Source organism: Drosophila montana, unplaced genomic scaffold (genome assembly GCF_035044405.1).
Source record: "Drosophila montana isolate Dmon_TW-CO22-7 unplaced genomic scaffold, ASM3504440v1 contig_2192_1, whole genome shotgun sequence".
Classification (NCBI taxonomy): Eukaryota; Metazoa; Arthropoda; class Insecta; order Diptera; family Drosophilidae; genus Drosophila; species Drosophila montana.
The window spans coordinates 700,001-713,111 of NW_026997087.1; the positions used below are offsets into that span (position 1 = coordinate 700,001).

Below are 13,111 nucleotides of genomic sequence, written 5' to 3' on the forward strand. Positions count from 1 at the left end.
TTCCATTCAAACGTACGGGTTTTAAAAATGTTTTTAAATATTCCTAAAGTATTTTTAAGCCCGAAAATGGAAATGCGGGGAAAATCAATTTCCAAAAATATTAAATGCTTTGCAAGCGGAATAATTGAATGGGAATATTCTGAATTCCGCCCCAGTTGAGCTCGAAATCTGGAAGTATTTAATAGCGAACTTTTAATTGTACAAAATTAAATTTGAGCTGCTGCGCTTTGTAATTAACTAAAATTTTAATTTTAATTCGCTATTTAAAATCAGTGCTGAATATTACGCATACGCCCCGCTTAACCACACTTGAAGCGTTAATGAACAGCGAGAAAAAAAAGAGTGAAATTACAGCAGGAGCAGGAATGGTACAGCTATGAGTGCTCGACTAGGTTATACCCTGTAAGCAAAGGTATATACTTAATGCAAAAATCTAAGCCGTTAAAACTAGACTCAGTCATGAATGCACACTTGTTAAGCCACAATTACAGTAAAGAAGAAGTAAATACATATTAAGTGCTCGACTAGGTTATACCCTGTAATTAGATATAATGCATATTTAGTAGACAAATTAAACAGATGTTTCTAGAATCAGGTTTTCACAAACAAGGAATTTATCTAGTCATTAGTACAGGAAAGAAGGAGTGCATAGGTATTGAGTACTCGACTAGGGAATACCCTGTAAGCAGATATATACATATATGATATAGACACATCTAAGCAGATGTGGGTAGAATCATTGTTTGTATGCATCAAGTCATCATTACGGCAACTAGAGAGACTTCAGTTACACGTGCTAGACTAGAAAATACCCTGTAGATCCAGATTTATGCATATTATATAGTCATATATAAACAGTCAACTATAAACACTCCGATAATGAGTGATCGACTAGGCAATACCCTAGAGACACATGTGAACAGACTCAGCCGCATTTTGACACACCAAGAGTTGATCGGCTCTTAAATTTAATCGTTCTTAATTGTTTTGCTGCATCTAACTACCCTTCATTTTAAAGCTTTAGGGTATGCTGATTGTTAAAAAATGTTTTACCAACTTTGCAATTAAGTGCAACAGCAACAACAACAACTGGAACAACTGCAACAACTACGGCAAGGACCGCAACGAGAGCAACATGCAAATAATGCATTATGTAAACATCGAGATACATTTTACGAGTGGCTGCCGACACGGTTGTCGCGGGGCGGGGCGGGACAGGAAACAAAAGCGCCACGGCGTCATCCGCAGACATGTGTAAATATGTGTGTCACTTTTTGTGGCCTGGAAGGGGAAATGACGAGGTGGTGAGGGGATGGGGAGGGGGGAGGGGGAGACAACCACTGAGCGCCTTGTCAAGCGAATGGCTCAGCGCCAATTTCACCTGTCGTAAAAGGCGACTCGTGCCGCGTGCTGTTTTTTTGTGTTTCTGTGTTTTTGTGTTATTCTGTTGTCTTGCCACACAGCAGCAACACCCACACACACACACACACACACACCCACACACACACACACACACACATTCGCACTCGTTATTGTTTTATTTGCAGCTGTTTTGCTTTATGCCATCAGCTGCTGCTGTTGTTGTTGTTGTTATTTTTGCCGCTGTCTGTTTATTTTGCTATTTACAATATTTTTTTCGTTCTCAATCATTTTATTCAAGTTGTTTTTTTTATGGCGCTTTGCATTGCTTTCATTTAACTTACAGCATGCAACGAAATTCAATTCAACAACAATTATGTGTTAATTATGAACGCAATTTCGCGCGCTTTTACGAATAAAATTTACATCGAGCAAGTGGCAAGTGGCAAGTGGCAAGTGGCAGCGAAGCGAACAGCAAACAGCAATTTGTCAGCCAAGTTGAGGCAACAATATGACAAATGATGTGGGGAAATGTTTCAAGTTAAGTTCTATAAATAAGTTGAAACAAACAAGAACGAATATCTGCTGCAGATAGCAGGCCGAAGACTAAATACGCTTAAAAGCATGTGAAAGTGAAATTTTGTATAGCCGAAAGATTGTTCCAGTAAAGGAATATAATAAAGTAAGAATTATCATAGGGAAATAATTATATATAGTAGCCCCATTTGATACTTCTTTGTTTTGTGGGGAGAATATTTAAGCTGTTCTCAGCTGAGTTTGATCAAAATATCTTAAAGATTAGAAAAGTTTTCTATAAAATGTATTTTTGATAATTCGACCGATTTGTTTAGGACAAATTTTAAATCGAATGATTTGTCCTAAGCAGCTTTAAAGATATAGTAGTTCGATGTGGCTAAGATTTTGCTCATGTGAAATGTTAAAGCTGTTCACAGCGGAGTTTTTAAGATGAGAAAAGTTTTCCAGAACATTTATTTTTGATACTCGACTGAAGAGCTACATGATATAGAACTTCCATATTGTTAAGATTTTGTTCACGCGTAAATTAACTAATTAGTTTGATTAAGAAAACAATTCAGGATATCTTTAGCAAGCAGAAGATTTAATACCCTCATAGACTTTAGCCTAAGTGTTCTGCCGAAATGTGAGAAAAGCGAAGCTCGTAAATGCTGAGTTTAATGAAAATATCGTGGCAAACAGAATATATTGGTATACAAAAAATTATTTGTTCAACGATGCTTGCTATATAGATACACAATATAGTAGTGCGATCTGGATAAGTTTTAGCTCAATATAAAATAATATAAGCTCATTAAACTAATGACAGCAGAGTTCGTTGAAGATATCTATGCAAGTTTTCCATACATGAATCAATTGCTCCTACGATTTCATACAGGTTTTCCATACAAGAATTTAATATTCCACAAATCGTTCCTACTATTATTTTTCATATATTTTTCATACAAGAAGCTAATTTTCGACGGATCGTTCCTATGGCAGCTATATGATATGGTTGTCCAATTCGACCAATTCCGACATAAGAGCTGCCTGGAACAGAAATACGAATATATGCCAAGTTCTATTGGGATAGCTTCTCAGCTGGGCCAGTTCACATAGACAGTTAGAAGGTTAAATAGATATAACTTGGCTCTATCGACTTGGTTTACCCCGCATATGTATCCCCGTTGTGCTTCACAGACACGCCAAGGCAATTATAATGCCCTGTAGTGTTTGTTAGGGTATACAAATTCAGCTACTTGTGGGGCAAACTTATGACATATGAGTTCTTGTTGAATTCTTAACTTAATGAATATTAATTAATTCCTAATGAGCAGCATTTTTGGCAGACAATTCAAAGCTCCCACAATATATTTTCCTTTTCCACATTATACAACAAGCACAACAAATATGTGTGTGGGGGTAAAAACAACAAAAACGCTAGCGAACAGCACGCGTTTCGCGCGCGTCTTTAGGCCCCCTTCCCCACCTTGCGCAGGTGCCACTTACTTGCTTGGGGCCTAATTAAATTTGTGCTTTGCAATTAGGCAAAGGTGTGGCCAAAAGAACTTGAGCAAAGCGGAAAATGCATCAAACGGCAAAAAAGGGAGAGGAAAATTAAAATGAAAATGAAATTTGAACGAAATGCGCCACAAAATGCAATTAAAAGCTGACAAAACAAAAGCTATGCAAAAAGCGCAAAATTAAATGCAACAAATTGTTGCAATTGCTGCGGTTGCTGCCACTGCTGCTAGTCCTTTTCAATGTTGTTGTTGTTGCTGCTGTTGTTGCTGCTGCCGGTTTCAATTAGTCAGCCGCATTGGTCGAACGGGCAACTGGATAAACAATTGGTCGAACTGGTTCAGAAATCAACGCTGCCCCTTTAACAAAATTCTGTAAATATTTAACAAAACGAACAGAGCAACGCGTGCTGCTGCTGTTGTTGTTGTTGTTGTTGTTGCTGTTGTTGTTGTTGTTGTTATGGTGCCAATTGCTGTGGCTGCTGCTGGCAAAGCCCAAACACAACACAAACAATATTAGCCAGGGTCAGTGCGTATGCACGGGTATTTACCTTCACATCCATCTGTAACACAAAGGTAGCATGCACTGAGCGAAATGAATAGAACTGTTTGTCAATCATGATTGATTGACTGACAGACTGAGCAATGTGAAGACAAAAAAACAAGGCAGCTGAAGTTTTTGCAGTAGCTATAATTGAATTATATTTGAATAATATTTGAAGTGTTTCGCCCGAAAGCGTGGGAAATAACTTTAGGACATCACAGATGTCTCGACAACAAGAGGTTAATATAAAGCAAGAGAATTGTGTTTTTTTTTCAGGTATGCCCGACTAAGCGATACCCTGAAGCCAACGCTAAGCTGCCTTTACAAACATTATAGCTTTCTTCTATAAATTTATACAAAGAAAATAATAACAACTAACAAAAATTAGTTTTACCAATTTTAGGAAAAAGGAAAAGAAGCATCCAAAAAGTGAAATATTCTGTATATGTGCCTATACAATAAACTACATCGGTTAAACTACTTTATGGTTAAAAAAGAATGTCTAAAAAATGATATTTACAGAAAGAACATGTCTCCAAATCGATAATTATCGAAAGACCATGTCTCAAAAACGATATTTATCGAAAGAAATGTATCAAAATCGATATTTATCGAAAGAACATGTCTCTAATCTGATATTTATCGTAAGAACATGTCTCAAAACCAATGCCCCATCCCTCAAAATCTATATTTATCAATAATTTAAAAATATGACAAAATATCGATTTAAAAATAAGGAAGGATATTTCTTTTAAATTACAAGTTCCTGGATTTTATGGTTTTCAAGGTAGTCGAACTCAGACAGACGGACTGACGATTGCGTTTAGATCAATTCAGTTAGCCTGATCAGGAATATAAATACTATATTCCAACTGCTTTAATACTGGAATTTATATACTATATATTCCAGCTGCTTTAATACTGATATATATATACTATATTCCAACTGCCTGTCACATTGTTTTGCCTAAGATCTTTGTTCCCTTTCTAGTTCAATGCTACGACGAAGTATGATTCATTGTAGACTTGACTTTCTCGCAGTGTAAATATGTGTGTGTGTGTGTTGTCGCTTGTTGGTTTGTTTGTGTGTGTCTATCTGGTTGACCAGCCGGGCTATAAAGCGATCCAATTTGTGGCCTATTTCATGGCAGCCAGCTCGTGTGTGTGCGTCTGACTTATCTGCGCCGCGTATTTATAACAATGTCTAATGACATCACTTCAGCAACAATAACAATAGCTATATAGCTATATAGCTATAGCTACAGATATAGCTATAGCTGAATGGGCGCAATGCCAAAACTTACCTCATTATCAATGCCGCCTCGGGCTCTTATCAGCGGCGCGTTTCGGTTTCGGTTTCTGTTTCGGTTTCTGTTTTTGTTGCTGTCGCGCAGTGCTTGGAGCTCCTTCTGGTGCTGCTGCTGCTTCAGATGATGCTCGTGCTCGATCTTGTTCCACTGCTCGTTGGAGAAGGCCTCCTCCTCCTCCTCCTCGGCGTGGCTCTCCACTTGCGGCTTGGCCGTTGTGGTCTTCGGCTTGAAGAGCCAATCGAATATGTTGCGCTTGGCGGCGGCCTTCGTGTGGCTGGCGGCCACATTGGGATGCCTGTTGTTGGTTAGCGCCGGCTCCGACTGATCGTAGGCATCGTATTCCTGCTCCATGGAGCTAATCTGGGGCAGCTTTTGGCTGAAGAACGAGTAGCGCGGCATTTGCTTGGCCAGCTCGGCGGCAAAGCTGTCATCCGCCACGGGCTCATCATCCCTATAATCCTCTTCCTCATCCTCATCCTCATCATCCTCATCATCGTCGTCATCCTCGTCCTCGTCGAGCTCGCTGTCATCGTCAACCTGCTGCTGCCAGTTGGGCGCACGCGTCGATCTTGGCTGCGTCCAGGCCGGGTAGATGCCATCGCGATCAAAGTAGCGCGTCGAGACATTCCCATTGCCTGCCACATGAGGCAGTGGGGCATCCGTCACCAAGGAAGCAGCAGCTGGCGCAGCTGTGGAGCCGCTCGTCGCCAGGCCCAGGCGATGCTGGCGCTGATGCAGCTCGGGGAAGACGCGCTGCTCCCAGGCGGCATGATGGCGATTATGATGGCGCAAATGATGCTGCTCGCCCGGACCGTGCCCCATCATGGCCAGCTGCTCCAGCTCCAGCTGCATGGTCTTTGGCTGCCTGACTGAGGCCGGCGGCGGCGGTTGCCTGTTCTCGTTGCCCGCCAGCTCGGCGCGCAAATGCTGCTCGTGCCGCAAATGATGATGGTGCATGTCCAGCTGGTTGTCCGCCTGCGCCCTCTGCAACTGCTGCAGGCGCTGCTGCTGCTGCTGTTGATTGCGGCGAGAATGCGGAGGGGCGCTGGTGGTGCCATTGTGGGCGTGGCGATGCGCATGCTCCTCGGTGTAGCCGAGATCGGCGAGGAGCAGCAGCAGCAGCAGCATCAGCGGAAAGAAGCCCTTGCTGCCCATTGCCACGAGCTGATCTCTCAATCTATCTGCGGCTAATAGATGTATCTGTATCTGCAGCTTATTGATGTATCTGTAGATGTATCTGTATCTTTATCTTTATCTGTATCTGTAGCTGCTCTCTGGACCTTTCCTTCTGATCTCTTTTTTTTATTGTTCGTCGCCTGTTTTTTCGCTTTGTTGCCGCACGTTCTATAAAACTCGCACTCGCATTTGTTTAACGCATTTTCTTTTGTTAATTCACTTTTTTCTCAATGGCCATAAATCATTCGGTTGCACTGCGACACATCGAATTGCGTTTTACATTGCTGGAAAATTGTTTTTATTGCCGCAATTGAAATTCTTTTCGCTAATTAATTGCCTTTTTGTCAAATTATTTCACCAAGTTTTCTACACTTTTGCTTGATTTGAAAGTTCAATTTGTAGTTAAGTGTTTTGGGTTGAGAATTTTATTTTTTTTTAAAATAATGACTTTTTTATATTATTTGATATTTATTATTTTAAAATTTGTATATATTATATTTTGTATTTTTTGCTTTTATTATTATTATTATTATATATTATTTAAAACGAATTTTTATATATGCAAATATTTTTTTTCTATTTCGTTTATTAAATAATTATTCAAAATTTCTACAGAATTTTTCAAAAATATTTTTAAATTTTTTTTTGACTGTATTTCTTTTTCTAATATTTGGAACTCGAAACTTTACTCTTCAATATTTTGGTATTTTTCGATTTTTAGTTTTGTGTTTAATTTTGAATTAAAAAAACATTTTAAAATTTTTTGTTATCGTTTTTCAAGTTTTTTAAATATTCGACTTTAAGTTTTATATTTTTTGTATTATTAGTTTATTTAGATATTTGCAGCTGGATCATAAAACTTTACAGTCAAAATTCGTTTATTTTTATTTAAAAAACCGCGCGCGACTTTTACCGCACGTTAATATCGCACGCACACTCTCACAGAAACACGCACATATATGCCGTACGCATATATAGATATATGTGGTATTATTTTATTGCACTCGGTATTTGTTTTGTTTACCTCATAAAGTTGGAATTCCGAATAGACTTTGTCTAAGTAGATGCGTAGGGGCATGCGTTTAATCCGCACATGTGACGACACGAAGCGACTTACAGATAACAACTGAATCTGACGGCAGCAACAAAATCTGAACTGATGCGCCGCAATGTTGAGAGCACAACATGTATACACTGAAAGAAATAAAAGAGCGCAATTAAATGGGAGCAGCTTGTGAGTATGACAATAATTGTTAGTAATTGAGTTCAGGACCTTTAACTTAATCTAGGCATGTTTATTTTTTATTTATTATTAAATAATTGTAGTTATATTAACGTACTTTATGCAGAGAAATTGTTTTTGTGCCTTGTAACTGAGCGCGCAACATGTCGCGTCGCTTACACAAGCAACATGTTGCACGGGCGCAAGAGAGCGCAGCAGGCAGCGCATGCTGGTTGGCAACAAATATATGTTGGCTGCAACACGTTGGCCTAGGCCGCTTACATGTCGAACATGTTGCAATGCAGCTGCTGGACGAACATGTTGGCACTGACATTGCCGGCATTTGCCAGACAATTTGATCGCCTTCTGCTTGTTGTTGCAGCCAATTGACAATTGGCATTGGCAACATTTATATATGTATAGATACATTTATATACGAATACATATGTGATTGATGTCGAGGCACGGCTGCAACTGTGTGTGTGCCAGAAGTGGCAGCAACGCCCACGTGTTGCATGAGAGAACCAAAACAACATCTTCAGCAACATCTACGCCAACGTTTTGGCCAGAGCAGCGCTTCCTGCCCCGCACGGCTGTCAATGGATGCCTCCACTTGATCTCAGACGTGGGCAGCACAGATACACAGATACACTCCACAAAAACAAAGCCAAATTACATAATCCAGGCGGAGGCAATGTGCGGCTGCAATCATTTAAATGTTGCCCAAGAACATGCGCCTAACCACAGACAACATTGCGTATCTCTTCTCTTTGTATTGTTTTTTTTTTTTTTTTTGGGTATGGTGTGATTTCAATGGAACTCGAACTGGAACTGGCCAGCATCTGACTGATATCAACTGGAGCGACCACCGTCAACGGTAGCCGAACAAATTTTCCAACTAATTGCCATTAAGCTGCAGGCAATGAGTCAGAGTTTTTTTTGTGATCCCTTCCTATTGATACCCTAGGAAAAGGGTTAAGACGGCGTATGATAGTTCTGAGGAAAGGCAGAAGAAAAAGTATCTCTTGTATCTAACTCTTGAATATAAATATATAGATATAGATATATCTTACGCGGAACCAGCTCTTGGTTATAAATATATATAGAAAGAGATATATTAAACGCGAAACTAATTATTGGATTTCAAGATAACATTCAACATTTTCCTTATGCTCTCGTTATAGATATCTTGCCTCATTCCCCCAAGTTAAGAGCTTCAATTTCTATACAAAGAATTAAATGCCATCGATATGACTGGAATATAACCTTCAGACAATAAACTAAATTCCCTTTTCTGTAAAATGAATTAAAGATAATAAAAAAGGTCTTCCTTATGGCTACAGGGTATATCTCTAGTCAGCCTAGCTCACTGTGCACTTGATGTCTGCCCTTTTTTTTATGGGACCTACAGGAAGCGCGAATGCATCTTAGCAAGTCCATAAAAATCGAAGCGTAGTCGCGTAGAGTCCGTAAGTATGATCAATGATAAAAGGGTTGCCACAATAAAAAATCCGAAGACGCAGCGGAATTTTATGAGGCAACGCGCCCCCCAAAGGAATAAATTGATTTTCCTGCGAAGCGTGCAAATAGGATTTGTCAGGCGATCAAATATTTCCAGCTAAACGCCTGGGTAGACATTATAACGAGACATGATACACCCATGTCTATGGCTTGATCTGGCATATATATACATTTATATATATATGTATCTCCCTCTCCGTTCCATTGTTCTCAGTTCTTGGTTTTCCATTTGTTGCCTGTGGCAAGCGCTGTTTGCTGCTTGTAAGCTCAAAGGCAAACAAGTTGCCTCTCAGATAGCGGCAGATGAGTTTAGAGCCGGGCAGGGCCAAGGGGGGACAACGGCGCGGGGAATAGTTCGTTGCGGCTGTAAAGCTATGGGCCAGGGCCATAAAACGTATATTATGTGTTGAATTTAACGCTTAATTTGAGACGCTGCATGGCTTAAATGAGACAACAAATGGCCCAAATGACAGACAACAAGGCAATTCGGCATTCGGAATGATGAGCGCAAATAATAGAGTTAAATATTGTATCTCCAAAGAGCTCCAATTGAAGCAAAAGTTTAAAAGCATGGAAACTTGGAAATAATTGCACTCATGCTCAATTCTGGAATATATACAAACATTAATTTGCATAGTTTGTTTCCTTATTGCATTTTATCACCTCGATGCGCAGATCTGTTCACAGACAAAGGCTCTGCTGGCTGTTTCCTCAAGTTAAGCAGGTCACAAAACCGGCCCTAGAACCGGTTGAGAATTTTACGCAGACATTGCAAAAGACCAAAAAAAAACTCCTTAGCCACTGTTTTGCGCAAACGATGTCATGGAAATTAAATAATATGCGGATTCTTGAGTATAATGTTGAACAATTATAATAATAATAATATCTGAAGAAGTGTGGAAATATTTATATTCAATAATTGCCCAACTTCAAAGGTGTTTCAGGTAGTTCCAAAATGCCAGCATGTTTTAAAATGAAACGCATTATTAATTAAAGCAAGGAAGGTACTTCGAGAAGTAGGATTTATGGGATTTATTTCTTTCTACAGCAAACATATAAGTACCCAATCCAGCAAAGAAATCTAGATCAAGACCTAAAGATACATAGTTTCCCTTAAGAGGGTCTAACTTTTCACTAAGCTGACAAGGCTGTTAATTAAGATCAGAAAACTGTTTCGTACTGTGTAAACAGTGTTCAAAAGTCAACGGCCACAACAACCAGTGTTGTAAAGCAATATTCGTATAGGCTTTAAGTATTTTGTAAAAATTGAGGCTAAGCAAAGTAGAAAAGAACGCGAGGCCGACTCATGAAATAAAGGAAAACGAGGAAATAAAAATGAAGAAGATTACACTGTAAAAGAATTCCTTATCCATTTACAAAGTTATATACCAAAAGCTATCCCAATCTTTAGCTTAATAGCATAAGTATTCTCTATCTACTTTTTACAACTTGGATTGATTAACCTCTTCTGCTTATCTTCTCTATGGGAACTTGCAATTTTGGAAATGCAAAAACAGCAGCTGGAAGTGTCATCAAATATTCAAATTGGCCAAGTGACAGCCCTCCTGCCATATGCCAACTAATTGGCAACGTTCACAACTCTTCAACGACTCTCAGCCAAATAGTGCACCTTCAAATAGCCGCCCCTTCCGCCCCCGCTCCCAACTACGCAACGCTCGAGACTTTGCGGCAATTAAATAATCATAGCGCACTTTACTTTATGCTACACTTGGCAAAGCCAAAATTCCCATCAACCATGTGGCAACACTTGAGCGAGGCGTGGCAAGCGGCGGGTAGAGGGGGGCAACACCAGCCGACAGCAGCTAATGAAATCATTGCCTCTGCTCGATTGGGCGTTAAAAATAATCAACGTGCTAATTAAGTTGACTAAAACTTCTCAAACTGTTTGGCCAGCTAGCTTTGCGGCCGGGTGGCAACGCTGCCAGACAAGCGGCTTGGGCGGGAGAGAGTGAAAGGGGGAGAGAGGGAGAGGGGAGAGAGTGAGGCAGAGCGAGTTTTGTTATAAAAACGAAAAGTAAACTTTTCGACAACTTTTTCATGTGTTTAAACTATTTAAAAAGTGTCACGCCCTCAAACGACAAGCCCCCAAAAACAAAATAAATAAATATCTACACACACACACACACATCGACACACACACACACACACAGCTAAGTTTATGGAAGAACAACAAGATTTTAATTGGTTTAATGAGTCGACTGATATATCAGCAGCTAGGTAAATAAATATTTGAGCTGACATTTAACACACACCAATTCGCAAATTAAACAAAATAGATAATAAAAAACCAGAGAGAACTGTTGTCTGTTGGATTGCCGACGCTTGAATACCCTATCTAAGAGAAAATAGATGAGAGAGATTTGATAAAAGTATGTTTAGATATTCGAAGATATCATAGAAACAGAGAGAACTGTTAGGTTGTCGACGATTAAATACCCTATCTAAGAAAAAATAGATGTGATATCATGGAAAACAAAAAACATATTTAATCAAAAATTAAGTGTATCACATGTACAGGGTATAACAGAGTCCATATAGCAAATGTTGAGACCTAAAGACTTTTCTTTTCTAAGCTCATACATACTCTGTCTCTCTCTCTCACTCTCCTCTCTCTCTCTCTCTCTCTCTCTCTCTCTCTCTCTCTCTCTCTCTCTCTCTCTCTCTTTATCTCTTTATCTCTCTTTCTCTCTCGCTCTCTCTCGCTTTCTCTCTCCTTCCAGCTCTTTTTCTCTCTAGTATCTTAACTTTTGCTTCCCATCTGGCAGCCCCTTTTGCCCACCCGTCTGCTTACAGGGTATACAAATACTATTTGTAATTACGTTCAATTTAATATGAATGCTGACAACTCGAGCCTGAAAATTCAGCTAATCTATCGACAAAATGAAATATTAATTGCCGCCTGTGACTTTTGTGGCTAATTAGAGATACGTTCACGTATCTCGCTTTTGCTTTGACAATAGTCCGAGAATAGACATCAATTATCATTTTTAATTGAGTCTGGCAACTTTGCTGATAGATACGAATCAATCAAGCCCAAGGGGCAACACACCCACAACAACGAAAATAACAACAAATACAATTGGAAACCAAATCTAAAACAAAGCGTTGCCAAATTGCCAAATGGCAGCGCCAAAGTCAAGAGCGGTAAACAAGCTGAGAGACGATGATGGAAATCATGTTTTCTTTTCGATTTTATACCCTGCAAAAAGGGTATTATAATTTGCCAAAGCAGTGTGTTACGTCAGAGAATTCCGCCGGGGACTTCATAAGTAACTACAAGTTGATATACTTAGTCATATTCTATCTATCTATCTATAGTCATTATTATCATCTATCCACCTATTTACCTAACTATGTTAACTGAGGCTTTTGTGAAAAAATCTTGATAAAACTTGGCATATTATCATACTTTTGTTGTAGGAAGTACAAATGTTGAGATCCACCCGGATCGGACTACTATATCATATAGCTGCCATAGGAACAATCCGTTGAACGTGAAGTTCTTACTTGAGAACTTTTTTCAAGACAATCAACTTTACTTATTTAAATCCAATATTGCATCAACAGACTTTTGACGTTTATCAGACTTTTTATGAACATCAATCTAAGTCTATATCATACAAAACTATAGGAAGAATCCATTAAAAATCTGATTTTTATGACTTTTTATGAATATCAATCTAATTGTTTATCATATATAACTATAGGAAGAATCCATTAAAAATCTGCTTGTTCGTGTGGAGAACTTTTTTGTTTCTCAGCAATTACAAACTTCACAATTCTCCTACTAAATCATATAACTTTCATTTCTCGCAAATAATTCTATGATTATTCTTCTATGATTATTTTCTTCAAGGGTATTTAATCTTCGGCATGCCGAATGTAACTCTTCTTTCTTGTTTTGCACTGTTATTGTTATCGC

At 39.1% G+C, this 13,111-nt stretch overlaps 1 protein-coding gene across 2 annotated transcripts in view; it reads right to left on the bottom strand.

Annotated features, from left to right (window-relative positions):
* Positions 1-6,197, bottom strand: part of Pvf3 (PDGF- and VEGF-related factor 3) — an 86,256-nt gene extending 80,059 nt beyond the window's left edge. For both annotated transcript variants that reach the window (XM_064681289.1, XM_064681288.1), the window contains exon 1: positions 5,244-6,197. In XM_064681289.1, coding sequence (XP_064537359.1) covers positions 5,244-6,101 — 858 coding nt within the window. In that variant the 5' untranslated portion in view covers positions 6,102-6,197. The remainder of the gene's footprint in view (positions 1-5,243) is intronic.
* Positions 6,198-13,111: the final 6,914 nt, after the last annotated feature.